The 16,156-nt window shown below is 41.6% G+C and overlaps 1 protein-coding gene across 3 annotated transcripts in view; it reads left to right on the plus strand.

Annotated features, from left to right (window-relative positions):
- fgd4a (FYVE, RhoGEF and PH domain containing 4a) overlaps positions 1–16,015 on the plus strand; it is a 47,814-nt gene extending 31,799 nt beyond the window's left edge. For all 3 annotated transcript variants that reach the window (XM_053318532.1, XM_053318533.1, XM_053318534.1), the window contains 16 exons: positions 4,361–4,513; positions 5,146–5,353; positions 7,983–8,415; positions 10,822–10,911; positions 11,125–11,270; positions 11,416–11,572; positions 11,706–11,844; positions 11,940–11,998; positions 12,104–12,250; positions 12,632–12,804; positions 13,175–13,205; positions 13,321–13,401; positions 13,534–13,659; positions 13,904–14,041; positions 14,135–14,275; positions 14,395–16,015. In XM_053318532.1, the coding sequence (XP_053174507.1) occupies positions 4,361–4,513; positions 5,146–5,353; positions 7,983–8,415; positions 10,822–10,911; positions 11,125–11,270; positions 11,416–11,572; positions 11,706–11,844; positions 11,940–11,998; positions 12,104–12,250; positions 12,632–12,804; positions 13,175–13,205; positions 13,321–13,401; positions 13,534–13,659; positions 13,904–14,041; positions 14,135–14,275; positions 14,395–14,664 (2,492 nt within the window). In that variant the 3' untranslated portion in view covers positions 14,665–16,015. The remainder of the gene's footprint in view (positions 1–4,360; positions 4,514–5,145; positions 5,354–7,982; positions 8,416–10,821; positions 10,912–11,124; positions 11,271–11,415; positions 11,573–11,705; positions 11,845–11,939; positions 11,999–12,103; positions 12,251–12,631; positions 12,805–13,174; positions 13,206–13,320; positions 13,402–13,533; positions 13,660–13,903; positions 14,042–14,134; positions 14,276–14,394) is intronic.
- Positions 16,016–16,156: the final 141 nt, after the last annotated feature.

A 16,156-nucleotide genomic window follows, 5' to 3' on the forward strand; every position in this document is an offset into this window, starting at 1 on the left:
ATTCAACCTGTTATTTTTTCTGCACATCATTCTTGATTTGTGCACATGAATTATTAGTAATTCATTAATTAACATTTGGGTCCTGGAATAATAAAATTGTTCCCTAAAGTTAATCAGTTCATTCCTTCAAATGGGCCAAAAGAGTTAAATTATGTAGACAGAGAGGTTTCACAATTATTAGGGAATGAATGTGTGTACAAAATATCATTTCAATGTATTCCGTGCTTTGTCAAGATATTTCACTCAGGACCAAAACGTTTCATCAACATGTCAACAAGCTTTGCCGTCCCTGGAGCCGAACTATCTGAAGCAGTAGTTGGGATGATTCACTATTTTCGGACACTGTTTGTTTTTTTGTTGCAGAGAGAGATATTTGTGGCAGAGTGATACATTCCTCCAACCTCTTTTTCTAACTTTCAGTAAATGCATGCCTCTCTTGCTGTGGGGTGGCAGACCTCACACTGAGCTCAGGTACAGAAAAAGTAGATCCTCTCTACTGATTCTTTTTGAATAATTAGATGAACTGAGCAGCATTTAGTCTGAACACATTTAGAGAATTGATGACATTGTTCTTTCTCAATGATACACTCACACAGTAACAGAAGATGCTGTTTATATTTTTAGTTGAGCGTAGTGGCTGGATGCTTGTCAAACCAATATTTTGCACAAGTCTTCACTCGCAAGGACAGTTGACCTTTATAAGAGCATTTTGGATATATTGAGATAGAAGCATGATGCCTTCAGGCTCACTCCAGTCAGTAGTGAAATAAATTGTGCATCTTTAGATGGTAGCAGGCTTGTTGCCATGGCAGCAAGGCCCACCATCCTTCAACAAGGACAAGGACAAAGGTCGAGTCAGTCTGACTTGACGCAGGAGCACTTCAATAAAGTTTCAGTTTCTGTGCATAGCATAGCAGATCTCGCATGTACATTAAAAGCATAGGTTATAAATATATTCACTGGTATCACATAGAATAGCTTTGTAGCTTTAAAACTGTGATTTGATATGGATCACGCTCCTTGTCCAGCTGAAGGTCCTCTTTTGTTTAAATGATCCACATCAACAAGTCTCAGATCCAGATAACAGGGCTCCTTCCCTGTCACGCAGATGGGGGAGGAGAATCAAAGTGTTTCTGCAGGGTGGTGGCTGGCTGCTACTAATTTACTGCACACGGTGGTCTGTCACTTGTGCCAAGCCTGTTTTAATGAGAGGATGCCATAATGAGTATGTTACCAGAAGCAGCAGTTCCTGCAAAGAACCCCTGTTCTGAGAAAGGAAGTAGAGATCATCCTATTTTTACTGCAACAGGCTGCGCTTCATCGCTCTAATAGTTTAGATAGGAGCTACAGTATGATGTGATCTTAACTCAAAATCTTGTTCTACACAATCCACAGTGTTTGTTTCATGCAGGCCTTAAGTGAAATATCTTTGTACTGCAAGACATACATTGTGATTAAATCTTTTCTTCTATCTGAAACTCCTTATCTTGAACAATGACACTTAAAGTACCTGCATAACTTATTCTGGTTCAAGTGAAAGTGTACAGCACAGAGGTGATTTACCACTGAGGGACTGGTGTTTGACACAGTTAATAACAGCCCTGGCAGACAGAGTCAGGCTGTGGAGAGCAGGACCCCCCTGCAATCTTCCAGGATAAATACCATATGTGGAGTGCAATCTCTAGGCAGAGACTTCATTTTGGGCCATATATGTATAAAATGGTACATAACTTATTGCTGGATGTTTTCTTATGATCTCTTAATGTGGCCAAGAGGGGAAACCAAGCACGTAATCAAGAGGAATTCCTGAGGCCGCCTTCAAAATTGATTGGTAATTTTGGGGCCCTGTTTAAAAAGTCTGCTCTCCCAAACACAGCGTGGGACAGTTTCCACGGTTGCTTGAGCTGTTGTCTTTAATTACAGTCAGGCTGTAAAAATAGAAACTGTGACTATATGATTCTGTGGTATTTTTTCTCTTTCTGTTTCAGGATTGGTAAGAGAAAGATTACTGTGGACTAAATAAATATGGGGCTCCATTTAGGCATATAGTAACATATTTTTTGTAAACAAGCTGCATCTGGAAGTGTACACCACACATAAAGTGTATACATAGGGCATTATAGTTAAAACTGCACTTAGTATTTTTATGTTTACAGTGGGTCAAAGGATTAGTTGTAATGTGAAAGGTGACAAACTCTCAAAGCAGGAAGCATTTTACTTTCTGGTATAGCATTCAAAGGGAGACAGGCAAAATTTGTGACTGAGCTGGTGAACATAGAGGAGCATTTAGTGGCTAAAAGGCCAGATGTTTCCCCTCAGGAATTAGTGGAAGAGTGAATATTGGACTCAAATTTGTCAGGTGGCCAGAAGCACTGCTACAAATGAATGCTAATGTTGTCCTGTTTCTGTTGAATGGATAATTGTTTGCTAACATGTTTGCCATATCAATTTTAGAGGGTAAAAAAGTCAGTGTTGTGTTTACAGCTTGTTGCGTTGCCACCATGTGGCCAAAAATTTAATTAATGCTTGTTTTTATGAATTTGTCAAGTAGGGTGGATGATCATTTTTCCAAGATAGAGTTAGCTAACTCGATGTTCCCTCCTGGAAGTACAGATACTTTCAGCTTGGTCTATTTTTGGACAGAAGAGACAGAGTCTATCAAGAAATTAAGATCTCCTCTCAATAATTTATATCACATGGATGGAAAATTCCTCTTTCCATTTTACCAATGAACAGAGAAGGACCTGACTTACAGTACCAGTCAAAAGTTTGAACACACCTTCTCATTCAAGGGAATGGGAGTATGTGTCTAAATGTTTGACTGGTACTGAATCTTCTGTGATATGGTACTGTGGACATTCTATGAGGTGAAAACAGAGTAGACACAAGTAGTCTGAAGGTCTGTAGTCTGTATGCTTTGAATTTAACTTTACTACTTTGGGAATGGACCATACAAACAGTGTTCATCCAAGTTAGCCAAGCGCAAAGCTACATTGATTTCTGCACTCAACCTATACATCAGTGCCTCCTGTTAAATCACACACACCCATTTAAGTGACCACCTTAAATGGAAACTAATGGACTAATTGCTTGTAAACTAATGAGACGCCTACAGCCCCCTCTGAAATTTAGTTCCATATATGGACTTACAGCCGTACTAGTCTGCATGTCTACGTATCCATGTGTCACATGTCTGTGTTTGTGCATCTACGTGTGACTGTGAGGTCAGAGAGAGAGGTACATCGAAGCTACTGTAAACACCGCCAGTCTGTGTCTGTCACTCCATTAAATCAGCCAGTCTGCTCTTTCTAAACACTGATGCTGTCCCATCTGTGGCCAGCTGGTTGAGTAAAGAGTCGCTGCCGCTGATCATCAACTGCATAATTAGCTTAATAATCAACTGAACTATCTGAAACTCAAATATTTAGCCTTCAGCTGCTTAGTATAAATGTATTTGCACTAATGGGAGGAATTATGTCTCCCTGTATGAGATATACTGAGGCTTATAAAGTGTGAGGGCAACTATGTCTTTAGAAAGCCACAGTGATCCTTAAGGCCTTGAAATCTGAATAAAGCTTTTGAAAATAAAATGAAGACAAAGAATGACTGATGAAGACACAGGCACCAATACTGCTCTAGTTTCACAGGCAGACATTTAAACTCAGAAACTGTTCTGCTCCATTCAGCCTTTTGCCAACTCATATTTGAATTATGTCAAACATGCTGCTTGCGTCAATTTGTATTATGATATTTATTAGCATTACTTTGCTCTTTTAATTGATTGTTTATGCTTTGCTCTTCACACAGATGATGTATCATACTGTAGTTGGCTGCTTTACAGAATCAACCCTATTGGTAATCCCTGTAGAAGCTGACTGTTTCTAAAGATACAACATGTGTCATGCAAATTGTTTAATTCGTTGCAGACATAGTGCAGCAAGAAGGAAATGCTGTCTTGTAATTAAATAGTTCACCCAAAATAAGCGGACTTGCTGTAGCTAGGACCCATAAGAACTGCAAAATATTTATTTTAACATTGTTTGCAAGTGCTAAATCATTGCAGACAGGGAGACAGATTTTCAGAATCGAGTGGCTTAAGATGCTGACTGTGAAAATGTATCTGGTTCAAGTGCAGCTGGGGGACCTTTACTGCATGTCATCGCTTTATCTTAATTTCCTGTCACCTCTATACTGGCCTTCATCCTATGATGGAGAATAAACAAATGACATAATGTTATCTTTTATCAGCATCATTCTGCTGTAATCGCTATCATCACTGATTTCACTGTGAAAAAAAAAGAGGTTGAATTGTTCTCGTTTTAATGGCCGCACTTTCTCTCTTTGTCTTTGTGTCCTTCAGCTCTAGGCAGTAGTTCGTCACGTGAGCACAGTAACAGGCCCAGTGTGCAGGAGTGTCTGATTCGGGCGAGCGGTGGGAAGAGTGAGAAGAGCAGCAGAGGGGTCAATGGAAGAGGTTTCAGCAGCGGGCCTCGGCTGCCGACTAAACCACAAGGTAGGCCCACATAATGACAGCTCACAACACATTCGGCCAAACACTGCATGGTGGGAGTGCCAGAAGACACAATTGTTACTGCATATCAATCTACCATTCAGATGAACAGTGGACTCAGTGAGGAAATACTGACATTCATTGTTCAGTCGCAATATGACTTTTATGTTAAAAGCATCTCACTGTGTAATTTTCCACAAAACACTACAGCAGCACGCGTGATCAGGCCACTGCAGGGGAACAGTGAAAACAGGAATAAAGTTACATAAGTCGGCCTGGGATCAGTGAACCCTGAGCCACGTTCCTCTTTTATTTGAGCTGAGTAAATCATTTCACACAGATTAGACCTGAAACAGAGCTGAATTCTCTCTGTTGCTGTAATCATGCAGTATATTCAATTCCCAACACATGACATGATGAGGGAAAGTGAAACGTTTCTCACATTTGGGATGTTTCATACAGGTCACTGTCATGCATGTGGTGTCAATTGGAATGGCTCATACTGCCATCTTGAGATCAAAACTGACATTGCAGCTGACTAGTGACAAAGAAGAGAAAAAAACAAGGTAATCATTTGTATTTAACCAAGAATCACTCATGTTTTTTTTTTCTTTTTACTTTTGTCTTCTCTCCAGTGCCTCCAAAGCCAGCACACCTCCAAAGCCCGGTGACAGAGCTCTCATCCCCGCTGAGCCGCTTCCAGAAACCACCACTTAGACTGGGCATGGAAGAGGGAGGTGGAGGAGGAGGAGGAGGGGGAGGAAGAGGGGCTATGAACAGGGAGAGAGCCAGAGAGAAAAACTCCAAAGTCTCTGACCTCATCAGCCGTTTTGAGGAGAACAGGTAGGAGCATTTTTACTCTCTGTTGGTGTGTGGTTTGTCTAAAGTTCACAATAATAGAGAAAGTCATTTGAGAGAATATTCTTTAAAGAAGAGGTGGATTAGATTTGTGTTAGGAACTGCTTATTTCATTTGATGCCAATCTATCCTGTAATATTATTATATAAAAGTGGCTCTTGAATAGTGCTTTCACTTGAGAAATTTTGCTGATTCATAATATTATGGCACGGTCTGCGGCCAGCATTGCAGTTTTTGCCGTGATAGATTGGTTCTGCTTGAATAACTCCATCCACGTCACTTAATGGCTTTTGTAATAAAGCGACTTCATTCAGGGTGTTGTAATCACACTGACGCTTCAACAACGCAGAAATGGAAAACCTTTCTTTCCTAATGTTTCCTACATCAGTTATTTCAAGGAGGAAAAGCAGAAGTACTTTGATTTAGTACCTTAGGCCTGACTCATTGATAGTAGTTCAGACGAGAGCTTTAGACAGCGCAAGCAGAGATTAGCCCGTGCTTCACAAGCCAAGCGTTAGCGAGGGGATGAAAGGAGATTTGTACGAGCGAGGAGAAACACAGCTCCTCATTCAGTTGTGGGACAGGAGTCAGTGTGGTGAGATGAAACCCAGGAGAATGAGGTAGGAGCTCCTCAACCAACTCTTCTTTTCTTATCTTTAATGTCTGTACTTTGATCTTATCACTTTTGGTTGTGCTTTTACATAAACTATACAACAAAACAGTTCATATGCTTTACATCTTTTAAAAAAAATCACAAGTAAACTAAATTTTGATGGTAGCTGCAGCCTTGCCTATGTGAGTGGAGGCGCACTGATGGTGGTGAGAGGCACAACAATGGTGCCCTTGTCCTGACTGCTCATACAGTAGATCCCGAAAATATTCAGTCTGCAGTAGTAGGCCACTAAAATTTCACTCAGTCTCAAGCTTCAGCACAAAGCCTCACATTCTGCCTGGTACCTTCTCTAGTCTGGATTCCTGTATCCAACCAGAATTCCAGGTGTTGTTGTCACATTTTGTAGTGTGAAATGAGGTCAATCAGAAGTATTGGGTTTCTCTCCTTCATTCACACTCTGCTGGGCTGTGGGGATTAGCCCTCTAGTGGCCCTGGAACCGAAGAGAAAGGCCTGCAACTGAATTAGCCTGCTAATATACTAATCTGGTTCACATGGCACTTGGCTGCCTTAAAGGCACCTAGACTGCCACATGGCAAGTGAAGCTGGTCTTAATTCTTGTCTGTCTCAGCCTGCAGAGGCTGTTTTAAAACACTGTCATGTGCTGGAACATTTACCGTGCTATTTATATGCAAAGAGGAACTGCCGCATGCACCTACACATCACAAAGTGACGTTTTGTGCGTGTGTATGTGCCTGTGTGTGTGTGTGTGTTTTTGTCTGAAAAGAGTCTTAAATATCTATAAACCAGCTACTTATGTTACTATTCTTCAGTCTACCTTTGTGAGGGAAACATGATATTGTTTCAGTTGTACACCTCAGGTGGCCCACAGCCCAGAAGTGATTCATCTGTAGAGTGTTTCACCAGCCTGTTGTTGTTCCTCTATTTATACACATTTCCTGTTTCTACCGGACAGCAAAATGGAGTGCAACAGTGAATGTCGCTCAGTATAAAAATCACCTGCTTGGCTGACGTTTTGTAAATCAGTAAAGGTTAGATTACAGATAAGTTATCTCTTATTTCTTTTCTGCCAGAAATGGTGACGTTCTAAGCGCTCACTGTTTTGCATAGATTTGTGATCAGCTTTACAAAAAGAATTGAGGCTTCAGCAGAACTGTACAGAGATACTGTAGCTACTGTAGGTTGCCGCGTGCCGTTAGACTGGAGGCTCGGAGGGTCCAGCAGAGGGAAACAGCTGGACTGGCTGCCGGGTACAGGATGTAGAGCAGCTGAATGGTGACATTGTGTGTGTGTGTATGTGTGTATGTGTGTTTTTTCTATTAATCTAGCTTCCAGTCTTGTGCTGTATTTCAACTTGTCTTGTGCAATCTGGTTTTCCGTTTCATTCATGTTCAAGCAGAGGATGAAAAAGACCCAGATTTCTAAATTTTCAAGATATAACACAGCTTCTCTTCGTGTGTGTGTGTGTGTGTGTGTGTGTGTGTGTGTGTGTGTGTGTGTGTGTGTGTGTGTGTGTGTAAGTAGGACAGCATCTATCTCTGGGGAGTAGTGTTGTACTCCTCCTGTCCTCCTCGTTACTGTACCTCCATTCCTCTTCTGCTGTGCGCACACACACACACACACACACACACACACACACACACACACACACACACACACACACACACACACACACACACACACACACACACACACACGTCCTCTGTACTGCACCAGCCTCTTAAGGCAGAAGGAAGTTTGTGCATCTCCAGTTTTATTTTTAACCCTCACACTCACATGTAAAAGCTCTCTGCTTACAGTCGAGCCTTACACTCTCCGAGCAACCAGCTTGCCAGTACTACCAGGTACTGAACGGACTCTGGTCTTTTTTTCCTGCCCTCTTCCTCTCTTTTTTTATCTTTCTGAAGACTGACAGTAAACTCTTTCTGTGCTCCTGCTGTGCTGATCGACTTCCTCCTTTCCTTTTTACTCTGTTCCTCCAGCAACACAGAAAACAAGAGAGACAGCTCACCACTCAAACAGATCAGCAAGTCATCCAACTGTAGCCCCACTCACCGTGGCTACCAGAGGCAGACGGACTCTGGCAGGACACAGGAGAAACGTTCAACTGAGGATTTGAGCTCAGCACCGGACGAGCAGCAGGATGACTACAAACCGGCAGCTAATGGGGTGCTAGCGCAGATGGAGCAGGACAAGGAGAAGGAGGACAAACAGGAGGGGAACGATGAAAGTGTGAGGATAGAGACTGCTGGGCTGGTGAATGGAGATATGGGGGACGGAAGCACAGAACAGAGTGAGGATCATTCACCTCCACACACAGGCAGGACTGGTACAGAAAGCTCCACGGAGAATGAGGACAGTGGGACTACAACAGAAAGTGAACACAGGAATGAAGAAGGGAGTGCAGATCAGAAGGTATGTGCATGTCTGCTGGTAGTTTTTCCACATGTTTACTCTGCTGTGTGCATTAAACCCCCTGTGTCACATATTTATGCCCTGAAAGAGCTGAACTACCTGCTGTCTTGTTGCTCTGACTCTGCAGCTTCTGATAGAGAAACTGTCAGCATTTATTTATGCCCCGAGCTTTCAACACAAGTAAATTCTCTGAACTAGTTCATCTCTGGGTCACTCTAACATAGTATGGGTAGAGTTACAAGGGATGAAATGTGTGTGTGTGTGTGTGCACGTATCTCTCATTTATTACTCGCGTGTGTGTGTGTGTGAGGGGTTATTTTCTGCAAAGGCTGAACAGATGTCGAACGCCTGAGCAGCTGAGACCGTGCCTTTGCGACCTCCCCTGTGGGAGCCTGTGGTGTCTGCTGTTGTGTGCTGATTATAAGTATCTCAGGTTCAGATCACTCACACTGTCGGCATGGTGTGTGAGGGGAAGAGCAATGAGCTATGCCACAATAATCTGTGGTTCTGATCATGCTATCATGCTTCATGGTTAAATGCTCCTAGCATTTCAGCCGTAGCAACACATTATTTGACTGATGATGTTGACCTGATTTGAAAGTCTCAACTTTGTCATGTTGAAAGTTTGGTGATCTCTTCATATTTTGGACATTAAGCCATTGCGTGTCCCAAGCAGTCCAATTCTAGTAGCCAACCGAGGCATTCGATCAATTCAGTGTTTGAGTGTCTTTGTTTCAGCTATTGGATTTCTACTCAATTAGTTTGAAGTGTTTGAAATTTAACATACAAAGCTTTACTTTGTGTTGGTTGGCACAGCACAAAACATTCAGATTAGTGGCCTTTATTTGTGTCTTTTTGGGTTGTGGTAGAAGTAGTGACACCACACACAACCACTACTGTGAAAACACACCATTACAGTATCAAAAGTGAAAGTACATGTTCTGCACATGAATGTTCCCCATACTGCTGTAGGTGGCCATGGTGGAGCTAGTTTTTACCAATTCACAAGACATATGTTATAAAGTAACACATTACATGGGGTCATGAGAAGATTATTGGATTAAGAAGGAAAGAAGAAGAAAAACAGCAGGGTTGGTGAATGGAGATATGGCCTTTTTTCTAATCTTTGATTTTTTTTTGTGAAATATTGTAACATTTGACTTCTGTCAGCCCTGGGAAGTTATTAAGAGACTGTTTACACTTGGTTTTAAAATGCTCTGATGCTGTGTGTTTTCCATCATTGGAAACTCATGTTCATGTGAAAATATATCCTTCAATTGTTCTCAACATATTCTGACTTATATTATTCTTGGAATATAGATGCAAATATGTGACAGAACTTTGAAGCTTCACTTTGAAATAAACAATTATACAAAATATCATCAGTGAACCGGAAACACTGTGAATGTATTAACGAATGAGTAGTGTGGAAATATGAGACTGATTGTTCTCCTCATTTAGCCGTCAACTTCTGAGAGGAAGAGGCTGCTTCCCTGTGGTTATCAAGCATAATATGAAATATTCTACGACCGTGGCTGTTGTGTCTGTGCCAGTGGCCATGCCAGCCGTCCTGACAAAAAGATTGCATCACATCCCTATGCATGTGGGGCGTTTTGATGTTTAAATGTTGAGGCTGTAGTTATTGTCTGCGATACTGTGTCACAGTGCTCGGTTACTGTTGGATTTGGTGTCATTTCCCTCTCCTGCATTTTCATTTCCTGTTCTGAGAAGCTCTGCTATACCACAGGCCAGCCTACTATCAACTCTGTGTTAATAACACACACCAGTGCTACGTGCAGCTATATACAGCAACAGTATAACAGCATTTAACGCAAGGCTGCACTCAAATAGCAGACAAGTCACTGAGGGTGTTAAGTACTTTAAAACACTTTTCTTTTTTTTTTTTACATGTTGTCATTGAAATGCAGGAAATGCAACATGAAGTTCCTCTAAAACAACTATTGACCCTGTAATGGCTTTTTAAAAAGAGCTGCAATATGAAATCCCTCGTCAAATGTATCAGTGACATGAAACAAACAGGAACTTGTAGAGGGATGGAAAGTTACAGTTACAAGTGACAACAATGTGGGTCAAACCAAATTCGTGAGCTTCAGACAGTTGATCAAACACTTCTGCATTATTTTAGCTTAATTCTCTGCATAGAAAAGATCACAAGGCCCCATTTTCCTTTCAGACAAAACCAGTTACTCATCATTAGATAGCTATTAGACTGAAACGGTCATTATACAGACTATGAGCTGTATAACCAAGCTGCTGACTTTCTAGCTCAACAAAATAATATCACTTTCACACCTCACTAGTTCGTTAATGATGAGAAGTTACTCAAGATGTCACTTTACACGCACTTGTAGACTCCCACTAATGTACCCTCTATATTTTTTCCAGGAGACAAATGAACAGAAGCTGTTCAAGATCGCCAGCGAGCTCCTGCACACAGAGAAGGCCTATGTAACACGACTTAACCTGCTGGACCAGGTGAGGAACTCAGTCAAAGCTCCTTTTCACTTCTTTATTTCGACCGTTTCATGCGGTAAAGACACATCACAAATCCTTGATGCAGAAATGCGAAGTGAGATTAAGTAATCAAAGCATTTCAAAGGAAAATGACTTAAAGTAAGATGACATTTACTGTGAAATTTTTTACCATGTGTCCCTTATCGGTCCTGTATTGCTTTTACGATTCTCCAGGTATTCTGTGCTAAGCTAATGGAGGAGGCAATTAAAGGAACATTCCCTGTGGATGTGGTAAAGAACATCTTCTCCAACATTGCCTCCATCAATGCCTTTCACAGCCAGTTTTTGCTTCCAGACTTAGAGAAACGCATGGGAGAATGGTGAGTTTCAACCCAAAATGAGCAAATAGGCTAGTTAGGTTGAGGTTTTCTACATTACAAACGACTTCAGGTCTCCACGTTACGGTTAACAAACTCAAACAATCCGCCTGACAAAATAAACACCAGCCTCTCTCCCTTTCTGCAGGGAATCTACACCTCGGATCGGAGACATCCTGCAGAAACTCACGCCCTTCCTCAAAATGTATGCAGAGTACGTGAAGAATTTCGACAAGGCCATGGAAGTGCTGAAACAGTGGACCGACCGCTCGCCTCAATTCAAGGCCATCATTCAGGAGATACAGGTGTGGTGAGCAAGAATCCAGCCGAGGAACATGCACAGCTGCTCTGTTGTTGTTTAGGGTAGGCCATGACATTTTTTGTATGGAAATGTGCTTCAAAACATCTAAAGTAAGCTTTTTGGCTATTTCTGGGCAGAGTCAAGAGGTATGCGGCTGCCTGACACTTCAGCATCACATGTTGGAGCCGGTGCAGAGAGTTCCTCGTTATGAGATGCTGCTTAAAGACTATCTGAAGAAGCTGCCTCAGGACGACTCCGACCGACGAGACGCAGAAAGTGAGTAGAATTAGGCACCATCTGTTTCAGACTAGATACACTTCAGGGTTACATTTTTAGTTAAATTAAATTTAAATGTATTTTCTGTTTCCCAGAATCCTTAGAAATAATCGCCACAGCAGCCACTCACTCCAACAGCGCCATACGAAAATCCGTAAGTACACATGCTGATTGAACCTTGTTTTTAAATGTATGGATTTATAATAATCTCTTCATCAAAGGAATGTCCCACTAAAATAAATATCATATCCTCATTTAGGAGAATCTGAAGAAACTGCTGGAGATATATGAGATGGTGGGTGAGGAGGAGGACATCGTTAATCCCTCAAATGAGTTCATCAAAGAGGGATACATCCTGAAGCTGGCAGCCAGGAACACCAGCGCCATGGAGAGATACCTCTTCCTGGTGAGAGAAACTGTGTCTCATGATACAAAAACATGTTGTTGTTGTGTAGTGAATGTAGTGAAGGACACTGCAGGCAAATATGCTGAGACTTTGCCTGCACAAAGTTCAATTGAAACAAGTGAATCATTTCATGCCAGGAACACCTCTGTGTAAGGATACATTGGGGAAACATAAACATCTTTCAATTACTGATATTGCAAGATAATGTTATTATGCTGTAGCTGTTTCTGATTAGTTTCAGGCTGAATGTCTCATTTGCAGGATACCTGCAGTGTTTAGGACTCCCCCCTGCCCCCATTGTAATAAAACAATGCTAGAAACTGAAACACTGATCCACACTCTCACATGTATTGCTATAATTAAAGTGTATTTTTCTGCCAGTTCAACAACATGCTGTTGTACTGCGTGCCCAAATTCAGCCTGGGAGGGACCAAGTACACAGTGAGAACGCGGATCGGCATTGACGGCATGAAGGTCCTGGAGACAACCAATGAGGACTACCCTCACACCTTCCAGGTGTCTGGGAAAGAGAGGACGCTGGAGCTACAAGCCAGGTACATTTTACACAAATTATCACACACAATACTGTATGCTAAGTCTGATAGTCTTTTTCTTTTTTTAAAGGTAATTAAAAGAATGGACAAATTGCTGTATACAAAGCATGTGTTTAACAGTCCAGCTGTTGTAGTTTTATTGCAATAGAATCTCTGACACTCCCACACTGATGTATATAATTGCATGTTATTTCTACCCTGTACAGTATCATTTCACTTATGGAAGACCACCTAAATAAGCACAACCAAGGCTCATATTTCAATCCTGCAACTCTGAAAATAAACTTGTCAACCACAGCTAACTACTACGTTGGTGTGACTTGATATTTTCTCTGTTTTAATGCTTCTGGCTTTATTTTTTTTCTTTCAGCTCAGAACAGGACAAGGCAGGCTGGATAAAGGTACACACAGTACTGTACAATCACAATAAATATAAGATTACTTTTTTATAGAATGATATTTATTTGAAAGTTATTTAAAATGAGTCAGACATGATTTGATGTTTTTATCCTTCAGGCTTTCCGGGAGACCATTGAGATCTTCCAACAAAAAAATGAGTCATTCAAGAACGCGTCTAAAGATGTGGAGGAAGTATCGGTCAGTATCACACACTCGATGAGTTACACTGTGTCACTCGAGAGTTACACTGTGTGAAATAAACTTGCTTTGCCCCACTGGGTGTGTACTCTCTTTTCATGAGCTGACACCTTTTTTTTTCTTTAAATATAGAATGCAGAGCTGGGGAAGCGTGCCCCACGCTGGATCCGCGATAATGAAGTGACAATGTGTATGAAATGTAAAGAGCCTTTCAATGCTCTGACGCGGCGGAGGCACCACTGCAGAGCCTGTGGCTACGTAAGTAATCTTGTCGTTGTTGTGACTTGCATAATGCAATTAGCACTGTCTTTAAATTGAAACACTTGCTAGTTTTAACAGAAACATTTGGATTTTGGTCCCTTTAAATGACAAACAAAAAAACAAAGGCAAAAGACTGCCAAAATGGTCATAGTTACATCAGTGATGCTTAAGGTTTCTTCCTTGTGGCTTAAGTCTTCATCACACACTACAGATGTAACTGTGAGAGATCTCTTTCTTACAGGTGGTTTGCTGGAAATGCTCAGACAATAAGGTGCAGCTCGAATATGACAACAACAAGCTGAACAAGGTCTGCAAGGACTGCTACCATATCCTGACAGGAGAAGGGGTAGCTGAGGGCAAGAAGAAGGGCATCCTCGAGGTAAATTGGGATTTTACAGAACTACAGGAAGCACACGGCAGCAACTTCATCGTTCTTTTAATCCATTAATTTGTGATCATCTTCTATGTGCAGATCGAGGCAGCTCAGTTCTCAGGCAGCAGCATCATATGTGGCTTCCTGCAGTACTGTGAGAAGAACAAACCCTGGCAGAAGGTGTGGTGCGTCATCCCCGAAAAGGAAGGTGTGGTGCTCTACCTTTACGGAGCTCCGCAGGTAAAACGCTAAGAACACGGTGCAAGAAAATGTGAAACACTTGCTGTTCAATCATGTATGTTGATTGAACAGGCGTCCTCACAGATGATATTTTCTTCATCCCCTACTACTCTCCGCAGGACGTGAAGGCCCAGGGCACCATCCCTCTCCTGGGCTATTCTGTGGAGGACAGCACCCGGCCCACGGACCCTCCAGCCAGCTTCCGCCTCTCCCAGTCCAAGTCTGTCCATAACTTTGCAGCTGAATCAGAGGAGCTTAAGCAGCGCTGGTTGAAAGTGATTCGAGTGGCAGTGACAGGGGAGGTGCCAGAATGCCCTCAACCCAACGGCAGCAATGCCAACATGATGGACGACAACAACACACAAGATGCGGGAAATGATAGCACATAAGGAGTGTATTTTCTACAAAAACTCTGCTGTCTGACTTTTTTTTTAATAAAGAAATTGCTGTTGGATTACTGGAGAAAGTTTGTTTGTGGACTGCACAAGCAATACAAATGCTCCATGCTGTCCTTGAATCTGAAAGACTTCAATCAGTGCTGGATAAGCTGCCTTTCCTTACCACTCTATTTCCCACTATATTCTTGGATTTCCTCTTAAACTCATGCAAGACTCACTTCATCAGCTGTGCTCGATTACTAAAGGACATGTCTGGTACAATCAACACTAGAGCACATTGGCCTCAGGACGGTTTCCGCATCTCTCCGAGAGGCATATTTAAGGACAGCTCAAAACTGTCTTCATGGACTCTTTCATGTGTCAACCCCTCTTGAGCCAGTGGACTATCACAGACTTACAGAGTGCACTATACAGGATGTGAAAGTAGAAAAGAGGGTCTAAACTAAGTCTGCTGGTGCTGTAACTCAGCTGTGTAACCGTACAGTATAAATGTTTTTTTTTTCCTTTCAAAAAAAAAAAAAAGGAACAATTCTGTTTTTAATGCAATGAAGATCAGATCCAAACTTGCTAAGTATGATATAAAGTATTTACAGTATTTCTTCATTTCTTTGCTTGGTAAGAGGGCTCCAAAACTGCCAAAAAACAAAAAAAGAGCATGTGGTTGAATTGAATGACGATGGTCTCATCTCTCCGCTTGTCCCTCAGTTGGATGTACGTTGGCTGATCTGGCTGCCTGCTTGCAAGTGGTAGTAGCTGTCCTGCAGAGTGTGTTTTCTTTATGCTAAAGGCACTAATTTGCAAATAAGTTAGTTTTACCCATATACTATAATTGGTTATTGTAGAGTTGGTTGAGCCTAAAATACCAGCTTCATAATGACCTGCAAGGATAATTCCTCTCTGGCAGTGTTATTTTATATCACAATAACAATATACTGTATGGTGATGCAGTAAATTCACTGGAAATACATTTAAGGTTCCAGTGGATCCTACAATTCCCATAATGCAACTCTAAAGCTTATTTCATTAGATCTTTCCTGCTTGTAAACTCCTGTCTTAAACACCACACCCCTACTTTACAATGAAGGTTTTGTATTATATATTTGAAGATTCAAGATAACCTGGATGACATCACTACGACATCAGTGGGATTTTCTCAGACTATAGGTTCCCTGCAGAGACACAGAAGACATTATACAACCGGTTGAATAGCACTCTCCTTATCTTTCTATGTGTAAAATTGGAATACTTAATGGTAAAAATACAGTCAAATCTTTACCAGGTGATAAAATCTTTGGCTCGACTGTGCTGTTTGTATTAAAATGGCAGATTGCAATCCTGTGTATTCTAATGTGGTATAATGTGATTACACAGTCGCTCATGTGCAGGACTGAGGAAGAATGGTAAATGCTTGTCTAAGTGACAGTTGTGGACCTTAGTTTATGCGGAGAGATGTGCAGGGATCATTGCTGTCTTCACGTGGCAG

The sequence above is a fragment of the Scomber japonicus genome, chromosome 5 (assembly GCF_027409825.1).
Source record: "Scomber japonicus isolate fScoJap1 chromosome 5, fScoJap1.pri, whole genome shotgun sequence".
In the NCBI taxonomy this organism is placed as follows: Eukaryota; Metazoa; Chordata; class Actinopteri; order Scombriformes; family Scombridae; genus Scomber; species Scomber japonicus.